Below are 19,242 nucleotides of genomic sequence, written 5' to 3' on the forward strand. Positions count from 1 at the left end.
ATTATATGGGAAAATAAAAGTCATTATTATTATTATTATTATTATTATTATTATTATTATTATATAACTATGGGATAATAGAGAATCAAGTTTGTCCAGGAACATACCAATATCTCCTGTGGGTGGTCTATAAACACAAAGAACATATAAATTAAATCTCTTACAAAAACAAAGGGAGAATTCAAAAACCTTCTCCAACACAAAGCTATCGTACTTATTAATTTTACAGAAAAAAGTTTCAATTGTTTGTTTAACTAAAATAGCTGTTCCTCCATGTATGGAGTGTTGCCGACAAAAAATTGATATAGGAATATAATCAGATATTAAGAAACATTCGTTAGGCTTTAACCAGTGCTTAGTTAGTAATACAATATATGGAAAATCACATGAATCAAGTAAAAGTGAAGCTCGTCCATTTTATTTCTTAGAGACTGTATGTTTAAAGTAAAGATTCTATGAAATTAATTTTACGTACAGATAAGGCCACATTTACACGAAATGAAATGCACAATTTCCACAAAAACATGTTTGGGCAGTAGAAAATCCGCATGCTATAGAAAAACCTAATTTTCAACATAGATTTTCATTAAACGTCTGGCCTGGTTTGGTAAATGCCACCCATAAAAAATTATTAGAAGATGTTCCTCTAAATATAAGATGGAATATGTAATTGATAACTACATTATATGGTTGATGGAATATATAGCTCTATCCATAGGGTGCAATAGACTCATTCTTTGGCCTCCTCGCTCACCAGATTTACCGCCTTTCGATTTTTTTTCTATAAAGCTATTTCAAAGAGTTGGTGTATCATAATATCATACAGTAGTATATCATGCAGCAGTAAAAACAAACGCAAAATTTTAAAACACTAATTATTTTTGTCCCTGTTGGTTATACCATTTACAATTCCGAAAGTTAAATTATAGAAAATTTTATGATCTTCATTTTTTGGATAAATTTCCCTTTACGCAATACAGTTTAGCCAGAAAATCAAATTAAAAAAATTGCAAGGGACAATTTCGTTTTTATGTTTAGAATACTGGTAATGACTAGCAAGATTTTTAGGATGTCAGATTGACTTGACCGACTTGATTTATTAGGGAATAAATAAGTTATTTTAGTTTAAATTATGAAAATTATTTGTAGAATAAGTAGTTCGTAGAAAATTATTTGTAGTTAAAAATATTAAAATAATCATGACATTCTGTTCAAAAAAGAAACCAGTTTAGTTCAAATCAGTTCTACACTTCAAAAAATTCCCATATGCCCTGACTCAATTTATGTAAAGATTGAAAAATATCTAGAAACTCCTAATGAAAACATTAATTCTAATTTTAGTTAATTATTCATTCATTAAACAATTAAAATCTAAATATTTATTTAACACCTTTTAAATGTCACTAAACGATTTATAACCCATAAATATTATAAAATTAATTTAGATTTCAAAGCACTTAAAAAAAAATACATTCAATGCTTTTTTTAACAATTTGGCTTGCCACTAATCTTTATAACCTCTACTCCTACTAAACAAACTCGAAAACATTAAAATACGGGTTTTACGACTTAAGGCAGCTGCAATAACCTTTAAAAATTTCCTAAACCAAATATTTGTCGAGCGATAGTAGTTATCGTGTTAAAATAACCGGCATTATTAAATAATTTGCGAAATATTTATGAGTAAATGTGTAAGTCATGCAATCGGTCCGTGCCCCCCTCGACGCAAATTGGGTTTCCCTTGATGCAATCCACTCACGCCCGGCCACTCGCGGAGCGCAATTCAACTCATAAACAAGGACGAACAACCCGGTTCGATAATAGACCCATTCAAACTTTAAGCGCACCCCATTTTCTGTCTCTTTTTAGATATAGGAGTATTTCCGCCCCCGTCACCCCTCTCCGTCCCACGCTATATAATTTCATTACTTTCGCTGTGCGGAAGTTGTAGCCCGTCGGGCTTAAATAGATTAAGAGGGGAGGAAAAACCGCAAACTTTGAAAAGGATGGGGGCGATAGATAAGGTATCTAATATCAAAGTTTACTCAGTATATGGGATATAAGTTGGTTATTTAACGCTTAAACGCGTCATTTCTTAAGGTTAAAATATTTACTATATATCATAAAAGTTAGCACATTAGCAGCAATTAATCATTGCAATTACTAAAAACCTAAACTTGTAAACTCTATAACTCAATCCAACCTCTATAGTATAAATATAGAAAATTTGTGTCTACCTGCGATAATTCTAGTTAATTTTTCTATATTATTCTATGCTTCTTTGATAAAAACCACCTGCCTTTCTTTTGGTAAAAACAATAGAAAAGAGTTAACGTTTTTCATAAATAGAGCAGAATAGTTGAATGACAAATAGCACTGATGTGATAACTATATTTAGTGATAGACTATTCCAGATTTCCCAGTAGGGATGACATTCTCAAAATTGGCAATTTATTATAACAAGGTACACGAATCAAGAATGTCAAAGTTTAATGCAAAACAGTCACTAGTTATAATCTTCAAATCTGTCAAAGTGTGAATAAGTTGAGACTATCAACAATTTCCACAGTGCTGAAAAAATGCCAAAAATCCCAGCTGCTATAAGAGCTGGTGTAACCAAAGAATGCAAATGAATTTAACTCAAGAACTTAACCTCACGTCGTTCGAACTCTCGTCATCAATATATTTTGTGGATTTCTGACAATATCCTGACAAGAATATGTTTGCAATATATCAATATCGATTGGGCTTAAATGGTTGGGAATGGTATATACTTCAAATTCAAAAATTATATTAAATTGCATGCAAAAATCCGAAATGGCAATATACTATCACTACTAAGGCAGCTATACTGCCAGCGGGTAGCTTTTCTCATTACTTTTTTAAATAACAAGAGTGTGAAGCTGCAAACTTAATTATGTAGCTCATTAACTTCATAATAAAAACCTAATGATACTAAATTTAAAAGGGAAAAAAATAGTAAAACATAAAATTATAATGAGTGCACTTGATTATTGTGTAATTTGATTATTTTCTCTTCGTTATAATCTAATAACCATAAGTTTTTTATTTATTTCGCCCTGTATTTTCAATATTTAAAAAGAACTACTGACCAATTTCGACTCATATAAGCGGAATTCTAAGTAAAAAGAAAAAAGGAGAAAGTGGGAATACTATCCATTTAAGTTATGCCTATATTTAGCCAAATTCTTCTCAATCATAAATGCATAAATTAAATTATTTTAGCATTTTAATATAAATAATACATTTCTTTTATCTAATTGTAATAGATGGATGAAACACCAAAGTACAGATTTTATCATTAAACATTTATATTTTTTATGTATGTAAAATGAGCAGAATCTCTGTATTGACAGCAAAAGTAAATCATAGAACCTTAAAGTAAAAAATAAAATAAGTAACAAAAGTAAAGTGTCAAAAACTAAGTTCTGTCAAACAAAATGGGATTTGGCAGGACATAATGTAAAAAACAAGGAGCATTTATTTTTTAACAGTTTTATTCAAAATAAAAGAGAAAAGATTGAGATTGATTCTTTAGTGGTTGACAACAAAATTATAAATAATCAACTGGATACAGTTAACTATATAAATAATTATATTGCTTCTCAGGTTGGAGGCTTAATATTTAAAGATCTAGAAGCTGAAATGAATAATAAAAATAAGAATTTTGCGGTACCTAAAATAACTAAAAATACCTTAGCTTATGTAACTTCACCTAGTGAGCAGGAATTATCAAAAACCATAAATGAATTAAAATAAAACCCAGCACCCGGACATGACGAGATTATGGTCAAAGATATAACATATCTTATTGAGGACTTTCTACTGATTTTGGTGAAATTAATTAATAAAACACTTGAGAATGGCATATTTCCACAAAAGCTAAAAATAATTAAGATTACCCCTTTATTCAAGTCGGGTGATAAAAAGAATAAAAAAAAATAATTTATCGTGACTTGATGTATACGTTTCAGTAAGGTTTCATGGAAAACATGCTGTATGTTTGGTACTGCTGTCGATTTTATGAACCATATACTAGAGGCTCTGGGTAAAAAACAAAGACTTAACTTAAGATGTGCCTTAAATAAATAATGGGGTAAGCATCGACAAAGTGTTGGAAAAATTGTCAACAATGGTATTTAGCAGTGTCATATATAATATAATAAAAACATATTTACATAACAGATCCATATATATTGAATCTTCAATGTACTAATCTTGAAGCAAGATATTTTACTTTTGCTGACGACACTGTTTTACTCTACAAAAAATTGATGTAGATGCACTGAATAATTTGGTTAAAGTTAAGTTTTTTAAGGCACTTCAGATATCTTCTGCCAGTCTGGGGTATGTATGCTAAATCAAATATTCATAAAGCATAAATATTATGAAATAAAATTCTTACATTTTTAATTATAATTGACTTATTACCACATATCGCATGACAACGTAGACTACCTGTGTCTACCCGCGATAATTCTAGTTAATCTTTCTATATTATTCTATACTTCTTTGATAGAAAACACCTGTCTTTCTTTTGATAAAAAGAAAAAGGTTAAGGTTTTTTATAAATACAGCGGAATAGTTAAACGGTAAATAGCACTAATGTGATACCCATATCATTTTTCAGATTTTCAGTAGGTAGAATCTTTTTAAATTATCGTGACAGATATTTTCCAAATTATAGAAACGTAATTGTTTAAAATTTATATTTATAAGGATAGTCAGGTAATTTATTATAGCAAGGTACACGGATACAAGGTGAGGCTATCAAAAATCTCAACAGCGATGAAGAAATACAAGAAATCCAGGTAATATTGCTGCGAGTGTAGAAAGAGAATGAAAATAAACTTAACTTAAAAACTTAATCTAACTTTGCTGATTTGTGTCAGCATTCTAACAAGATTATGCTTGTAATATATCAACAGGCCTCAAATTGTATGGATCAATTTAAACTCAAATAGGCTGAATTCTAAGTAGAAAGAAATAGTGGGAATATTATCCATTTAAGTTATGCATATACAGGGTGTCCGAAAAGTCAACGATAATACTGAAGGGGCTGATAGAGCAACTCATAAGCACCCAGAAAAACATAAAATGACCTTAGTAAAAAATCGATGGTTTTCGAGATATTGGCACTTTAGTGGAAGTCACCAAAATCCTACTCTTGGATCAGATTTTCGATTGTCACGCCTTAAAAATAGATATTTTTCAGAATCTCTTTTTAGCTATGCAACACTGAATAGCCATTTTACTGATCGAAGACAAACATTAAACTAAACGGCCAGAAAAATGTAATAAGAAATCTATTCTAAAATAAAGTATTACTTATTTTTATTTTTTTAACTTTGAATTTGACCGCTCATACTGGACCAAAAAAATTGTACGGCAACCTGGTTAATACCTTAAAAACTTTGCTCATTTAATCTACTTTTTAAAATTACCTAAATGTTTTTTTAACAGTTCACTATTATTGTGTTATAGTAAAAAATAACCCTAATTCACCTTATGATATCATTGTAAAAAAATTAAACAAATTTTTAAGTTATGTTTAAAATGTTTTTATTGAACTTAAAAATTAAAAAAATCAAGAGCGAAGGTAATTTTTATCACCATAGCAATAAACAACAAACATTTTTGGAATTTAGTTTGTTTACAGTATTCCGTGAACTAACTACTTTTTTTCTTGTATCCTAACGTTTCTGTTACATTTTGCTTTGGATTTGTTTTTGAGTTCATTTTCCTGTGAACTGTATTCTTTGAGCTGTTTGTTTTATTGGTTAATCATTTATTATGCCCTTGCCGTATACCGCCCAAGAATATGCAAACATGCATCTCATTTATGGTGAATGCAGAGGAAAAGCTCTAGCAGCATCTAATCTTTATCAAGAAAGATATCCGAATTTGGCCCGATATCCTGACTATCGTGTATTTATTAATGTTCACCGCTCATATTCCGAAGGTAGGATACCTCATACTCCTGTTCGAGAGGGAAGACCTCGTATTGATTATGTTGATCAAGTTTTAGAAGAAATTGAAAATGATGCGACTACTTCGGCACGAGCAATCGAAAGAAGAATAGGGATACCGAAATCGGTAGTAAACGACATCACTAGGCGATTTCAATATCACCCTTATCATGTTCAACAAGTGCAAAGCCTACTGCCTCGAGACTACGAACCACGCCTACAATTTTGCCGCAGAATGTTGCAAAAAAATCAAGAGGATCCGAATTTTTGAAATAATATACTGTGGTCAGATGAGAGTACATTCAAAAAGGATGGCTTTATGAACATGAACAATTTGCACACTTATGCGTTGGAAAATCCCCACTCTATTCGAGAAGAAATGTCACAGTACCGATTTAAAGTAAACTTGTGGACCGGTATCTTGAACGGACGTGTAATTGGCCCATTCGAATTACCAGAAAGTTTGAACTGGCAGGCTTATTTAGATTTTTGTCGAAACAATCTACCAATTCTTTTAGAAGATGTTTCTTTGGCCAGTCATCGAACAATGTGGTTCCAAAATGATGGTTGCCCGGCACATGATGTCCGTGAAGTTCATCGGTATTTAAACCAAACATACCCCAACAGATGGATTTGGTCCAATTTTATGGCCTCCCAGGTCTCCAGACCTAAACCCCTCGATTTTTTTTACTGGGGTTGCATAAAAGAAAAGGTTTATGCAAGGCCAATAAATAATATTGCTGAATTACGGCAGCGAATAAATGATGCAGCCCAAGATCTTAACGCTGCCAGGAATGCAAGATGGATCAATAGGTCATTTATTAAAAGCCTGCATTCACGTTGGTGGTAGACAGTTCGAACATATTATTTGATTTTTAAATTTTTTTTAAGTTAAATAAAAATATTTTTTGAACATAACATAATTATAAATTTGTTTAATTTTTTTCATAAGGTAGATTAGGTTTATCTTTCACTCTATCACAATAACAGTAAAGCTTTTTTTAAAACATATTGGGTAATTTTAAAATTAAATGAAATGAGCAAACTTTTTAAGGTATTAGCCGGGTTGCCGTACAATTTTTCGGTCCAGTATGAGCGGCCAAATTCAAAGTTTAAAAAATAAAAATAAGTAATACTATATTTTAGAATAGATTTCTTATTAAATTTTTTGGCCGTTTAGTTTAGTGTTTGTGTTTGATCAGTAAAATGGCTATTCAGTGTTGCATAGCTAAAAAGAGATTCTGAAAAATATCTATTTTTAAGGCGTGACAATCGAAAATCTGATCCAAGAGTAGGATTTTGGTGACTTCCACTAAAGTGCCAATATCTCGAAAACCATCGATTTTTTACTAAGGTCATTTTATATTTTTCTGGGTGCTTATGAGTTGCTCCATCAGCCCCTTCAGTATTATCGTTGACTTTCCGGACACTCTGTATATGGCCAGGTGTTTCTCAATCATAAATTAACTTATTTTTGTGTTTTAATATGAAATATGTGTTTTATCTAATTTTAATGAGTAATAGATGACTAGAAAACCAAATTACAGATTTTAATATTAAGTAATTTTATTTTCCATTAAAAAAATCAATTTTTTCGTTGATACGAAATTTGCCTGCTTCGTGTGATTATGGTTTTATTAGTTTTTAAATGATTATTTAATAAGAGTCTACTTGAATAAATTTCTTTACGGGTTAAATGAGAAGTAGGCATGAACAAAAACCTGGAAATATTCAAAACTAATAATATAAGAACCAAAGAACTTATAATAAAATACGTTGGCTTTTTCATTTGTGTATAGATACTTAAAGAGTTTTCAAAAAGAAGACAAAGAAGAAACAACGAGAAAAAGGAGTAGTAAGAATGAGGAGTCTATAGAGTCAAAATAATAAAAAAATTTATGTTTATTAAATAACAGATTTAAAACTTAAAAAAATTATAAATATTTTACAGAGGATTAAAAATTTTTGGTGCCTTATAGGTAACAATTTTGGGAAATTATTTTTCGTTTTTTAACGATGGTTTGCGTCTGGTTTGATATTCAGCATCAGGATTTTCAGCTACGTACACTACCGGACAAGTGGAGAAACAAAGTGTCTTTTGTATTTATTTTTATATTAGCGTATTTGATCATTAATTTTTTATTTTTTTAAAATATAATTTTATTTCTAGTCTTTAGTACCTTAATAAAAATTGAAAAAAAAACAAGTGACAACTAACATATTTTATTCTTGTGTTTACAGGGGACAGAAGTGAAGAAACACTATTTTTATTTATTTTTTATACACAATGTATTAGTTAGTTGTACATACAAAGACTAATAATGTGTAGCAAAACCCTTAATTTTTATAACTTCAGCACACCGACTTCGCATAGAGTTCATTAGGCTGTCAATATAATCTGCTGAAATGGAATTCCACTCCTCTTGAAGAGCTGTGAACAAATCATCCTGGTTTCTAAATCTATCTTTATTTTTTTATCTGATTTTCCTATCTAAATGGTCCCCTAGGATTTCTATCGGGTTTAGATCCGGACTTTGTGCGGTCTATTTCATAAGGGGCACATTGTGGTCTTCAAACCATTTCTTTACTACTTTTGCGGTATGCTTCGGATAGTTATCCTGCTGAAACGACCATCGAAGCGGCATATTTTCTTCTGCGTATGGAAGCATATGAACCTGAAGAATTCTTAAAAATTGAAATCTGTCCATTTTTCCTTCAACTTTTCTTAATGGTCCTACTCCTGATCCGGAAAAGCAACCCCAAACCATGATATTGCCTCCTCCATGTTTCACAGTTGCCCTGGTGTACTTTGGATTAAGTCTAGTATTGGCAGGACGACGAACCCATTTCATTCCATCAGATCCCAATAGGCAGAATTTACTTTCATCAGAAAATAGAACCGTTTTCCACTTTTGGGTTGTCCAATCAAGATGTTCCTGTGCAAATTGGAGTCTAGCCAATCTATTCTTTTTAGAAATGAATGGTTTTTTGGCTGGACGACGGCTATAAAGTCCAAATTCAGTCAAACGACGACGAATAGTACGCACAGATACCGAAACCCAGGGTATTTCATTATAAATTTCTGTGGCGGGTATAAAGGGATGTTCTGTTGCCAACATTTTTATTTTTCTCTCAATAACTTTATTCGTTTTCCTTGGCCGTCCATACCTTGGACGGGTAGTCACACTATTATATTTTTTAAAAGCAGCAATAGTTTTTGAAACTACGGATCTATTACGATTAATTTGCCTAGCAATTTCACTTTGTTTTACACCAGCTTGAAATTTTGAAACAATTAATTTTCGGAGATCAATACTCAGATCTATTCCGCGAGGCATTTTGCACAAATCGTATATAACAGTTTAACACTCAACGTTAAGATCAAACTAATGATAAATAATCACTTTAAATACCAAATAAGATTTGTTTGCAATGTTTATTCACTTTTGTCCGCATAAAATAGCATAAATAATTTTTTGATCAACTGATAAGGTAAATACAAACAAGAAGGATGTGTTTTTATGCTGCAATAATAGAGCTAAATATTTTCTACTAAAAATGTAAAATAATATCTTGTACGTTAAGATGTTATTGTTAAATTTGTAAATGTTTCTTCACTTTTGGCCGGTAGTGTATATTAAAATTTCCTTTGCTTATAACTGTGTCTTGTGCAGCATTTGAAATTACTAAATAAAAGTGCTAAATGAAATCACTAAACTAATTAAAAAGCTAGGATTCGTTACTAAATTACTGATTTAACAATTGAATGGTATAATATTTTTAAATTGAAAATGCAACTTGAGAATGAGACTGATTTTTTGAAGAATATAGCCTTGCCAGATGAACCTAGTTTATGATAGGGTGTTCTCATCACACATATTTATCTAGAAGCCTTTTTACTTCTACATAAATATGTGGGTAGCGTTTATGCAATGGTTTAATGTTTTTTTTTCAGTCAATAGTAAAATATTGAACCATAATCATGGGTTTATTGGGATTATGTTTTGAAGAAATCAATGTGATCACACTTTTCTTAAAGTTTTTTTACCAAATAAGACTAGTTATGCGGTTTATAATCAAGTTTTAACAATTATTTAGTACTATTAAAAGCTATATAGTTTTTAGTCTCTATAACAGGTTAAATTTAAAACATTCATGCTGTAATTAAAAACACTAAATGCTACACTAACTGTTTTGATCCTAACATAAGAAAATCCTAAAACGTTTTCATGTTTTATTTAACTTATTTACTGTCCAAGGTATTTGACTGAATCTGAAAAACTTATGCCAACAATTCATCTAATATTAGTGAATTTAGGAAATAAGTCACACCGAAATATTACTATTTCCACTTGGCTTTAGTAACGCTAAATGGTATGCAAGAAATCTCGAGTTTCTACATAGATGAATAAAGATGAAAACCAACTTCACGATGATGGTTCCCCCGAGCTATGGGAAAAAAAGGTGAAATCGTGGCCATAAAATAATATGGCTAAGCCAAACTAAGCAAAACTATGTACGCGGACAATAAACGAAACGAGTTTTTAGTTCAACAACCCGCGACTATCTCTTTTCTGTGTATTATTGGGTACTACTTCGTACAGGGTACTCTCGACTTGCCTCGATTGTCCGCATTTGGTATTAATACCTTAATAGTGATGAATATTGGCGGCCTCTTTTATACTTACAAAACCATTATCATTATTAATGGCGATTATTTTAAGCGATTGTTTAAAACAGTGGCGGCGGCGATTTAAAAATAAAATAGTTTATAATATATTTAGATAAAAATTAAAATTTTTATCGGGCATCTCTCCACATAAATATCCCCCTGTTTTGTATTATCCAATAAGCCCAAACCGATCCCTTTTAAATTGCTTCTCGTATCAAAAATAACAATAAAAAATAACGATGAAAGGGCATATTCGGCTCGATTGTCCTGTCATTTACACACACACACACACACACTGGGGCCCACAGCCGACTTCCCAGGTACGTTTCTTTTTTTAAAAAGCTGCACACCGAAACTCGAAATGGGTTTGTTAAGAGGGGAGGTCAGGCAAGACTTTGTGGTTGCACTAAATTAAAAGTTTATTGAAAGAAACATGGAAAGAATGATGTTTTTAAGACTCTGATGCAAAGAATATGTTTGTGTACGAAATGCTACAACTAGTGTGTGAATTGTAGTCAATTTTATTTATTTATTTATTTATTTATTTATTTATTTTACGGGATCAACCCCATTACAACATTAAATTAAATACAAAATCAATTGAACCTAACCATACTTAACAGTAAAATACTAACTATTAAGCAGTAATAAAGCCTACTTATAAATGTAAAATACCGAAAATAATTTTATAACTTAAATCAATATAACAGAATTCTAAAAATACTAAAAACATACCCTACTAAAGTATAATATTCAGTATTGCACTAAAAAAAAAAAAAATTAAAAATTTGTCTATTCAACCTTTTATTAATTGCACTTGAACGAACATAACGTACCTATATTGTATATTTACTAATTTTCCAGCCTTTTTTAAGCTTTTCCCTTTTGTAGCAAACAGACAACCCAAATTTATGATAACCTCGAACGAGAAACAGAACATAAACAAATCTATAATACATTCGCTAGAACGCTCGACTAGTTGTTTCAAACGAGTGATTGTGTTCTTGAACATCAGGAAAATGCGCATGCTTCTGATAGTTTCCAACCGTTTGAAATTGATGCTAGAACAAACCTATTATCACGAGGGAAACGTATGCGTTCTGTTTTTTCCACTATTATTTAAAATTTACTCGAATATAACTTTCAAACATGCCTTGAACATAAAAAAAATGTATCATAAAAATCAGCGTTGTACTGAATAATACTATTCGACACGGTGATCGTGATCACCATATCGATCTTGTGCTATAGTTGGATATTATGGCATGTCACTTTGACAAAAAACACTTTGTTATGGTATTTTGTCAGTAGTACACGTCAAATTAATCAAAAAAAGTTACCCAAATAAAAAGATTGTGCAGTGAAGAAGTGCTAAATTGAAACAGCTAGCACAACTTTTCTCAGAAGAAAATTCATCTGAAACATCTTAAAGCTAAAAGAATGACCAAATGTTATATTTGATATGTTTGTGCTACTGTACAAAGAGGAAGCCAGGACCTTATATGATTGATCGCATAGAAAGTAGGTATGGGCTTAAAGAAGAATTCTTCAGATATTGAAGCACGAGCTGTTTGTGAATGTTGTTAGTCAAAACTATCAAGAATTAATGAATTTTTAGTTATGTTATTAAAGCAGGCCAATACAAAATCCTTTGGCTTATAATGAAAAATAAAATAAAGGGCTGCAGAAGAATTGGAAAAAATCGGACGTCATATCTGAATTGGAGTAGAATACGCTTTGTCAAACAACTATTCAGACTAACTGAATCATTGGCCAATATAATTGCCAATGTTACGTTATGTTTATAAACTTCTCTTACTCACTCATTTTCATGAAATTACAGTACATACAGTACAGTACATACTTAACGATATTGTAGGAAGACCGTAGAACCCAATCATCATTAAAATTAAAACTTGATAGCTTTTTATGGTTATAATTCAGAAATATATTTCTAATTAGATGTTTTATTATTAAGGACACACTGTACCGTAAAAAACTAATTGACATTAAATAAAACTGTTACTTTACATAAAAAAATAAAGCGACTAACTGGCCTTATCTAAAGTATTCTAATTATTAGACTCTTGACAACATTAAATAAAAGGAATCATTAGCCAATATATTCTTTATATACTCGCTATCCTTGAACATGCATTCTCAATTTTCAATATTACAAAAACTGGGTATTTAAGATTCTAATAATAGCCCGGCTATTTTTTTTTTCCAATAAATTTGCAAAATTATGTAACTTTTCGATAACGTTTAATGGATGTTGATAACATTGTTTGAGTTACTATAGCGGTTTATTGCTTTTAATTTTTTCAATTTAGTTTATAGGTTAGTGTTAAACGTTTGCAGTAATTAAGATGTTTAATAAGGGCATAAATAATTCAATTAAAAAAAAACTGCTTTCAGTGGAACGTCCTATTTAGTTTAAACCAGTCGACTGTGAAGAACATTTAAACTAACTGTCAACGGTTTATTTTGTGTTTGGAAAGGCAAAGGAAGACATCACATGTTGCAATATTAATGGAATTGTTTGTGGTAATTTTTTAGTTTGATATAATACAGTATTGCAATAAATGTTTGAATATATTTATGCTGTTAAAAGGATTATAGTTTACATAAGAAAATTTACACATTTCTCATGTTGATATTAACTCACTGAGTATTACTTCCCAAATATGTGAATTTCTTACTTTAAAAAATACTTAATACTCCACCATTAATACCCAAAACATGCATTAAATCTGACCTAGACCACATTAAATATTTATTTGATAAAAAGTTTTAAAAATGAACTTTTCACAAGGAAGATCTAATTTTTTATCAACCTGTAAAAGGGAGCAAACAATGATCAAACATACAAAAATATCAAAAGAACAGGTTACTCGGTGACACGAAGCAGAACAAGTAAAGATGGTACTTGACCACACGTGTTTCTGCTTTTTGGCTTCGTCAAGGCATGGCAACCAGAAGATCAAAGGCAAAAAGCCCTTTTAGTATCCGTGTTAGGTTTCATTCTTTGATATAAAAATATTATGGTGAAAATGTAGGTAGCGGGATTAGTTTTTAATTGGCCGACGTTTCGACGATATATATTTTTCGTATTTATCAAGGATTATACGCCAAATAAAAACTTGAAGTTTGATTTGTTGTCTCTAATCTTGCTACATACATTTTCACCACAATACCTAATTGAGGGTCACTATACTCTGTCAACATGCAATACAAAAATACGTTTTAAATTTTCCTCAGTACGGTCCTTTTCACGATAAAAGAGCTATTAAACGAATGCTCCTGACATAAATGAACGACAATAAATAATAAAACTCGTATTACGAGCCGAATATACACATAAACCTAACAGAGTTTTTCGTCAACAGATTTACGATTATTCACATTTTGATGTTTCGCTTTGTGTTGGGCGCCAACATTATTTTAACGGGGATTAAAATGCTATTTTCGAAAAATGTGTGTACTTGTCCTCAGGGTTTGATATTTAGGTCACAAATCATATTTCGAAACTAAACTATTGAAGTTTAAGGAAAAATTATTATGAAACTTTAAAAATTAGTTTATTTTACCGTCTGCAGTAGATCTGATTTTTGACTCCGTGAAATTAAGAAAAAAAATCAAAACCTGAAAGAAACATTTTCACATCATTATTGGGAAGATATATCTTAATATGGATATTTCCAGATTTAAGAGATATTGAATATTGTAATTTTTAAGTGAGAAATATTAAAGCCAATAATTTTATCCAATTTAATATTCAAAAAGCCATCAATTTCTAGACTCGGCAGCTTTCTCATTATTGTTAAACCTTAATCCACTTTTTTATCGCCACTCAAATACTGGCATTATAAGAGTTAAATGCTTTAATAATGGTATATTTAGGAGCAGCTAACTTGTTAGCTTAACCAGGTAATTAATGGGGCAGATATTAATTAAATATGCTTCATTAATAAATTATAAGAGCCTTGCTGTATTAAGGTTTTTTATAACTCAAACTCAGTGATTTCTATATAGAATTTTTTTATTTTCTTCTAGACCATTTTGAAGTGTGTATATTATTCTTGGAACTAAGTTATGTCCAGTTTTTTCTCAAAATTGTTTTTTATAATAGCTGCCCCAGCTGATAACATTATACACCCTATATATATTCAATTATTTAACCGATGAAAATTTATTATTGCTTAATTTAAATAATAAAATACTATATGTGCATATTTTGCATTATTTAGATACTGGTAAAGACATAACAATAACAAAAATATGATTATGCAATAATTCTTTATTATAAATTAATTAAGCGGATCATAAACACCATGGTATATAAATTAATTTTTAACATTAGGAGAATAGAGGTTAGAAAAAGGGATAAAGAAAGAAAAATATTAAATGTTCCAAAACTCAATTCGTTAGGTATTTTCAAAGGTTTTAAAACTCAACAAAAAATTATTTAACACCATCTAAACTACTTTTTAATTTATTTTAATTTAAAAATATTAATCGCTTGTCGGTTTTATTTAATGCCGAAATTTTCTCCCTTGAGTAAAAAGATCGTATATGATATACGTATATTTTACAGTTTGATAAATATATCTTTACTATATACGGTTGTTAAAAATATGATTAGTTTTAATTTAAAAACTGTATTTTTGAACCTAGATAATGAAGTTGTCTAAAACCAAAAAAAAAACTTAAATTTTTGAAAAATTTATTGACTTTTCTTAACAAAACTGAATTTCCACTTATTTGCGATAAAAAGTGGAATACGCCTAGTTTTCGAGAAATAGAATAGGGTTTTTCACGTTTTACTCGAAAACCTTAAGGTGATATGAAAAAAGTATATACAGGGTGTCCCAAAAGTGATGGATCAAACTCAAACAGGAGATGCAATTGTGAATAGGTTAAAAGTTATAGCCATATATGTGTATTTTTTTAATTCCAGCACCTTTGTCAAATAAAAGCTTTTAAAAAAATTATACAGTTGATTAAACAATCTGTTTTTTTTTATTGTACCTAGAAATGATGTGCCTCTCCAACAAAAATATGTTTCTTAAACATTACTTTTTAAGAGCACTAGAAAAACAATTTTTTTGGACTTTTTACAACTTTAAAAATAAGTACTTAACTTTGATGCCATTTTTTTGCGAAGAAAATATAAGACATGCGAGTGACCCTGAACATTAAAAACTTCTTTAAATCATACTGATTCCAGCAAAGTACAACTTGAATAGATTATTAAAATTTCTTATTGTCTAATTAAATTTTTATTTTTTTAAGAAATAAGCAAAAAAAATATTCCATGCCTAAATCAATATTTTGCTTTATTATTTTACGAAAAAATAACAAAATTAAGATAGTAAAGTGTCTCAAAAATGTTTAAAAATACATAAGTATGTCGACTTCTAATACTGACCAATTTATCTGCGGTTATTTTGAAGAATGTTGATTTGTCGTGTTTTTTATCGTAAACAAAATTAAAAAAAAATTTAAAATGGGTAGTGTTGTGTTGTCCAGGTACTGGCTAAGTACATACAATTTTGTATTATTTATACAATTGAACACATAATGCCTTAGACCGTCCGTGAGTATGCAGAAATGCATTATGTTTATGGATTTTGTAATGGAAACGCTCGAGCGGCTGAAAGGGAATATCGTGAATGATATTCTGACTACAGGGTGTTTCAACGAGTGCATAACGCATACGTGGAGAAGCAGATTCCTGGAAATCCTCGCAGAATAGGAAGACCTGATGAAAATGCTGAGGCAGAAGATGACATCATTGAAATGGCATTAGAGGAACCTTCAACTAGTGTTCGCCGCATATCAAGACGGTCTGGTATTCCGAGAACAACAGTACACCGCATTCTACGAAGAAACCAGTTGCATCCCTATCATGTACAACGGGTTCAAGATCTATTACCGGGTGATTATGACAACAGGGTGGAATTTTGTAGAGAAATGCTTCATCGTAATAGGCAGGATCCAGAATTTTTTAACAAAATTTTATGGTCAGACGAATCTAGTTTTCAGAGGGCGGGAATATTTAATATTCACAATTTACACCACTGGGCATATTTTAACCCCAGAATTGTTAGAAATGACCGCTTTCAACATCAATTTAGTGTGAACATGTGGTTCATTAATTTTGCCTTCTTAACGGTTCATTAATTGGGCCGTTTGAACTACCAGCCAGATTAAATGATGAAATCTATAGGAGATTTTTGGAAGAAAACTTACCTGTTTTACTTCAGGATATTCCATTAAATATTATGAGGCCTACCTTGGTCGTTGGATTGGACGGGGAGGTACAATTCGTTGGCCACCGCGCTCCCCCGACCTCAATCCAATTGATTTTTTTCTATGGGGGTACTTTAAGGAGTTGGTATACGCTAGGGAAAATCGTAATGAGGAAGAGCTACGCCACCAAATAATTACAGCAACTAGATTAATTACCCAAAATGAACGTTCATTCAGAATGATTAAGAGAAATTTTATACGCCGATGTAGGTTATGCATTAGATTTCGCGGCAGATATTTTGAACACTTATTGTAAATGATAGCAAAACTATCATGTAAAACAATAAACCAAACAAAAAAACGCATTGTTTAATCCACTGTATAATTTTTTATAAGCTTTTATTTGACAGTCTGCTTGAATTTAAAAAATACATAAAAATGGCTATAACTTTTAAACTATTCACAATTGCATAACAGTATAGGGGGTGATTTTGATTGAACATGACTCCCTCTATCCTCTGTTTGAGTTTGATCCATCACTTTTGGGACACCCTGTATACAAAAACTATAGATTTTTTTATTACCTATATTTTTCTTAAAAGGCATTTTTTTTCTCAGACAATTATTTTTTGCAAAAAAATCAATCTTTTTTATTAACCCTACCCTTAACCCCCCACCCAACCCACACAACTTACCAGTAAGAAATTGTTTTAAAAAATCATTGTTTCCCAAAATAATACGCATGAATAACAGGTGGTTTCGTCGTTAATATCTAATTGGAGTGGGTGGGGGGGGGGTAAGGGTTGTCTTGATGAAAAACAAGGTTTTTGCAGAAAATAATTCAATATTTAATTTAATAACACTGTTTATTTATAACAGCGTTATAATATTAGATACTATGGACGAAAAACTGATTTTTCAGAAGAATTTCATCAAATATTTGAGGTGTAGTAATCAACTTAAAAAACTAGATATTATGTAAATCTCATGTCAATTTTCTTAAATGCCGAAATTTTCTCTCTTTTGTAAACAGAATCGTATATGATATACGTTTATTCTAATAAATAAACCTTGACCATATTTGGTTGATAAATATACCAAAACCAAAAATTTACTATAAAATCGTTGAATAAATACAAAAACAATAATAATATATGATGTATTGCTTGGGTTTATAAATATTCAATTCCCATTATTTAAAAGTTTAGTATTAAATAAAAACAACTCACCTGAACAAAAAATATCAAATTACGTTCTTGTTATTATTAGGTTTTCAATGAAAACAATATTATCGTATTGCAAAATGTTATTTAAAGTTTTTTATAATTTTAAGAACTATTACAATAACATTATTAGTTTCATAATTTCCAGGATAATTTGAATAGAAAAGCGTCATTATATTTACGCACTATTTAATTTTTTTGGTTTCGCTTAATTTTCGTTAGAATTTGATGCAAATTTAGATCTTATTTTTTAATTCTATCTGAAGTACTTAGTAGATACATAAATAATATCAAAGAAAAGATAAAAATCTTGGTTTGAGACGAAATAAAAATTGTTAATGACAATAATATATTAATAAATAAATTGTTATTGCACTAGTTAACAATCAATAAAAATTTTTTTCTTACCTTTTCCCAGTTAAAAGTGTACGCCACATCCACGAGGCTAAAGTCATTTCGTAGTACTTCGCCTTTGTAAATAATGTCCACCTAAAAGTAATTAAAAAAAAACTTATAGCGTTTACTTGTAGTATTTTGAATTGTTAAAAAAATATTTACTATAATTTTTAAATATTTTATAAAATCATTCAAAAGAAACTAATCAAATAACAACTTTTACATTATAACCCTTTGGCTAATTAAATCTTTCATCTCAAAATGACTTACCCTATGATCATTTGTCAATCCATACTTCATCCTAACAAACTTCTGCAAGTGTTTCATATTAACACCAGCAGGACACTGCAAATACCTCTTATCACAAATCCTCTGCTTTTCACTACTTTTACCATCACTACAAATCTGTTCATTACTAGGGTCCGTTTTATCACTTTCACATTTTGAGTCTTTAGTATTACTTTGAGTTGACACTGTTGGAGCTGCAGAGGTTGTTGTAAGAGAGTCACTTAGGTTAGCGTTAGTTTCACTAGGTCGTGCTGGTTTTTCTTCAGTGGGAGTATTATCCAGGTGTGCTTGGTAGTACTCGAGTGATAAAGATATTGAGTCGTCTATGCTAAGGTACTGAGTCCTGTCACCGAGACATTGTGAGATCTATAGATAAAGATACGATTATGTAAAAATAAACTGATAAAAATTTAATGGT

The 19,242-nt window shown here is 30.4% G+C and overlaps 1 protein-coding gene across 1 annotated transcript in view; it reads right to left on the reverse strand.

Moving 5' to 3' along the window:
* The window catches only part of LOC126738808 (polycomb group protein Psc-like), a 120,263-nt gene that overhangs the window by 23,237 nt on the left and 77,784 nt on the right, over nucleotides 1-19,242 (reverse strand). Inside the window, exons 5-6 of the mRNA XM_050444250.1 lie at nucleotides 18,807-19,190; nucleotides 18,549-18,629 (exon numbers count right to left, since the gene is read on the reverse strand). Of these exons, the coding sequence (XP_050300207.1) occupies nucleotides 18,549-18,629; nucleotides 18,807-19,190 (465 nt within the window). The remainder of the gene's footprint in view (nucleotides 1-18,548; nucleotides 18,630-18,806; nucleotides 19,191-19,242) is intronic.

This window comes from Anthonomus grandis, chromosome 7 (genome assembly GCF_022605725.1).
Source record: "Anthonomus grandis grandis chromosome 7, icAntGran1.3, whole genome shotgun sequence".
Lineage (NCBI taxonomy): Eukaryota > Metazoa > Arthropoda > Insecta > Coleoptera > Curculionidae > Anthonomus > Anthonomus grandis.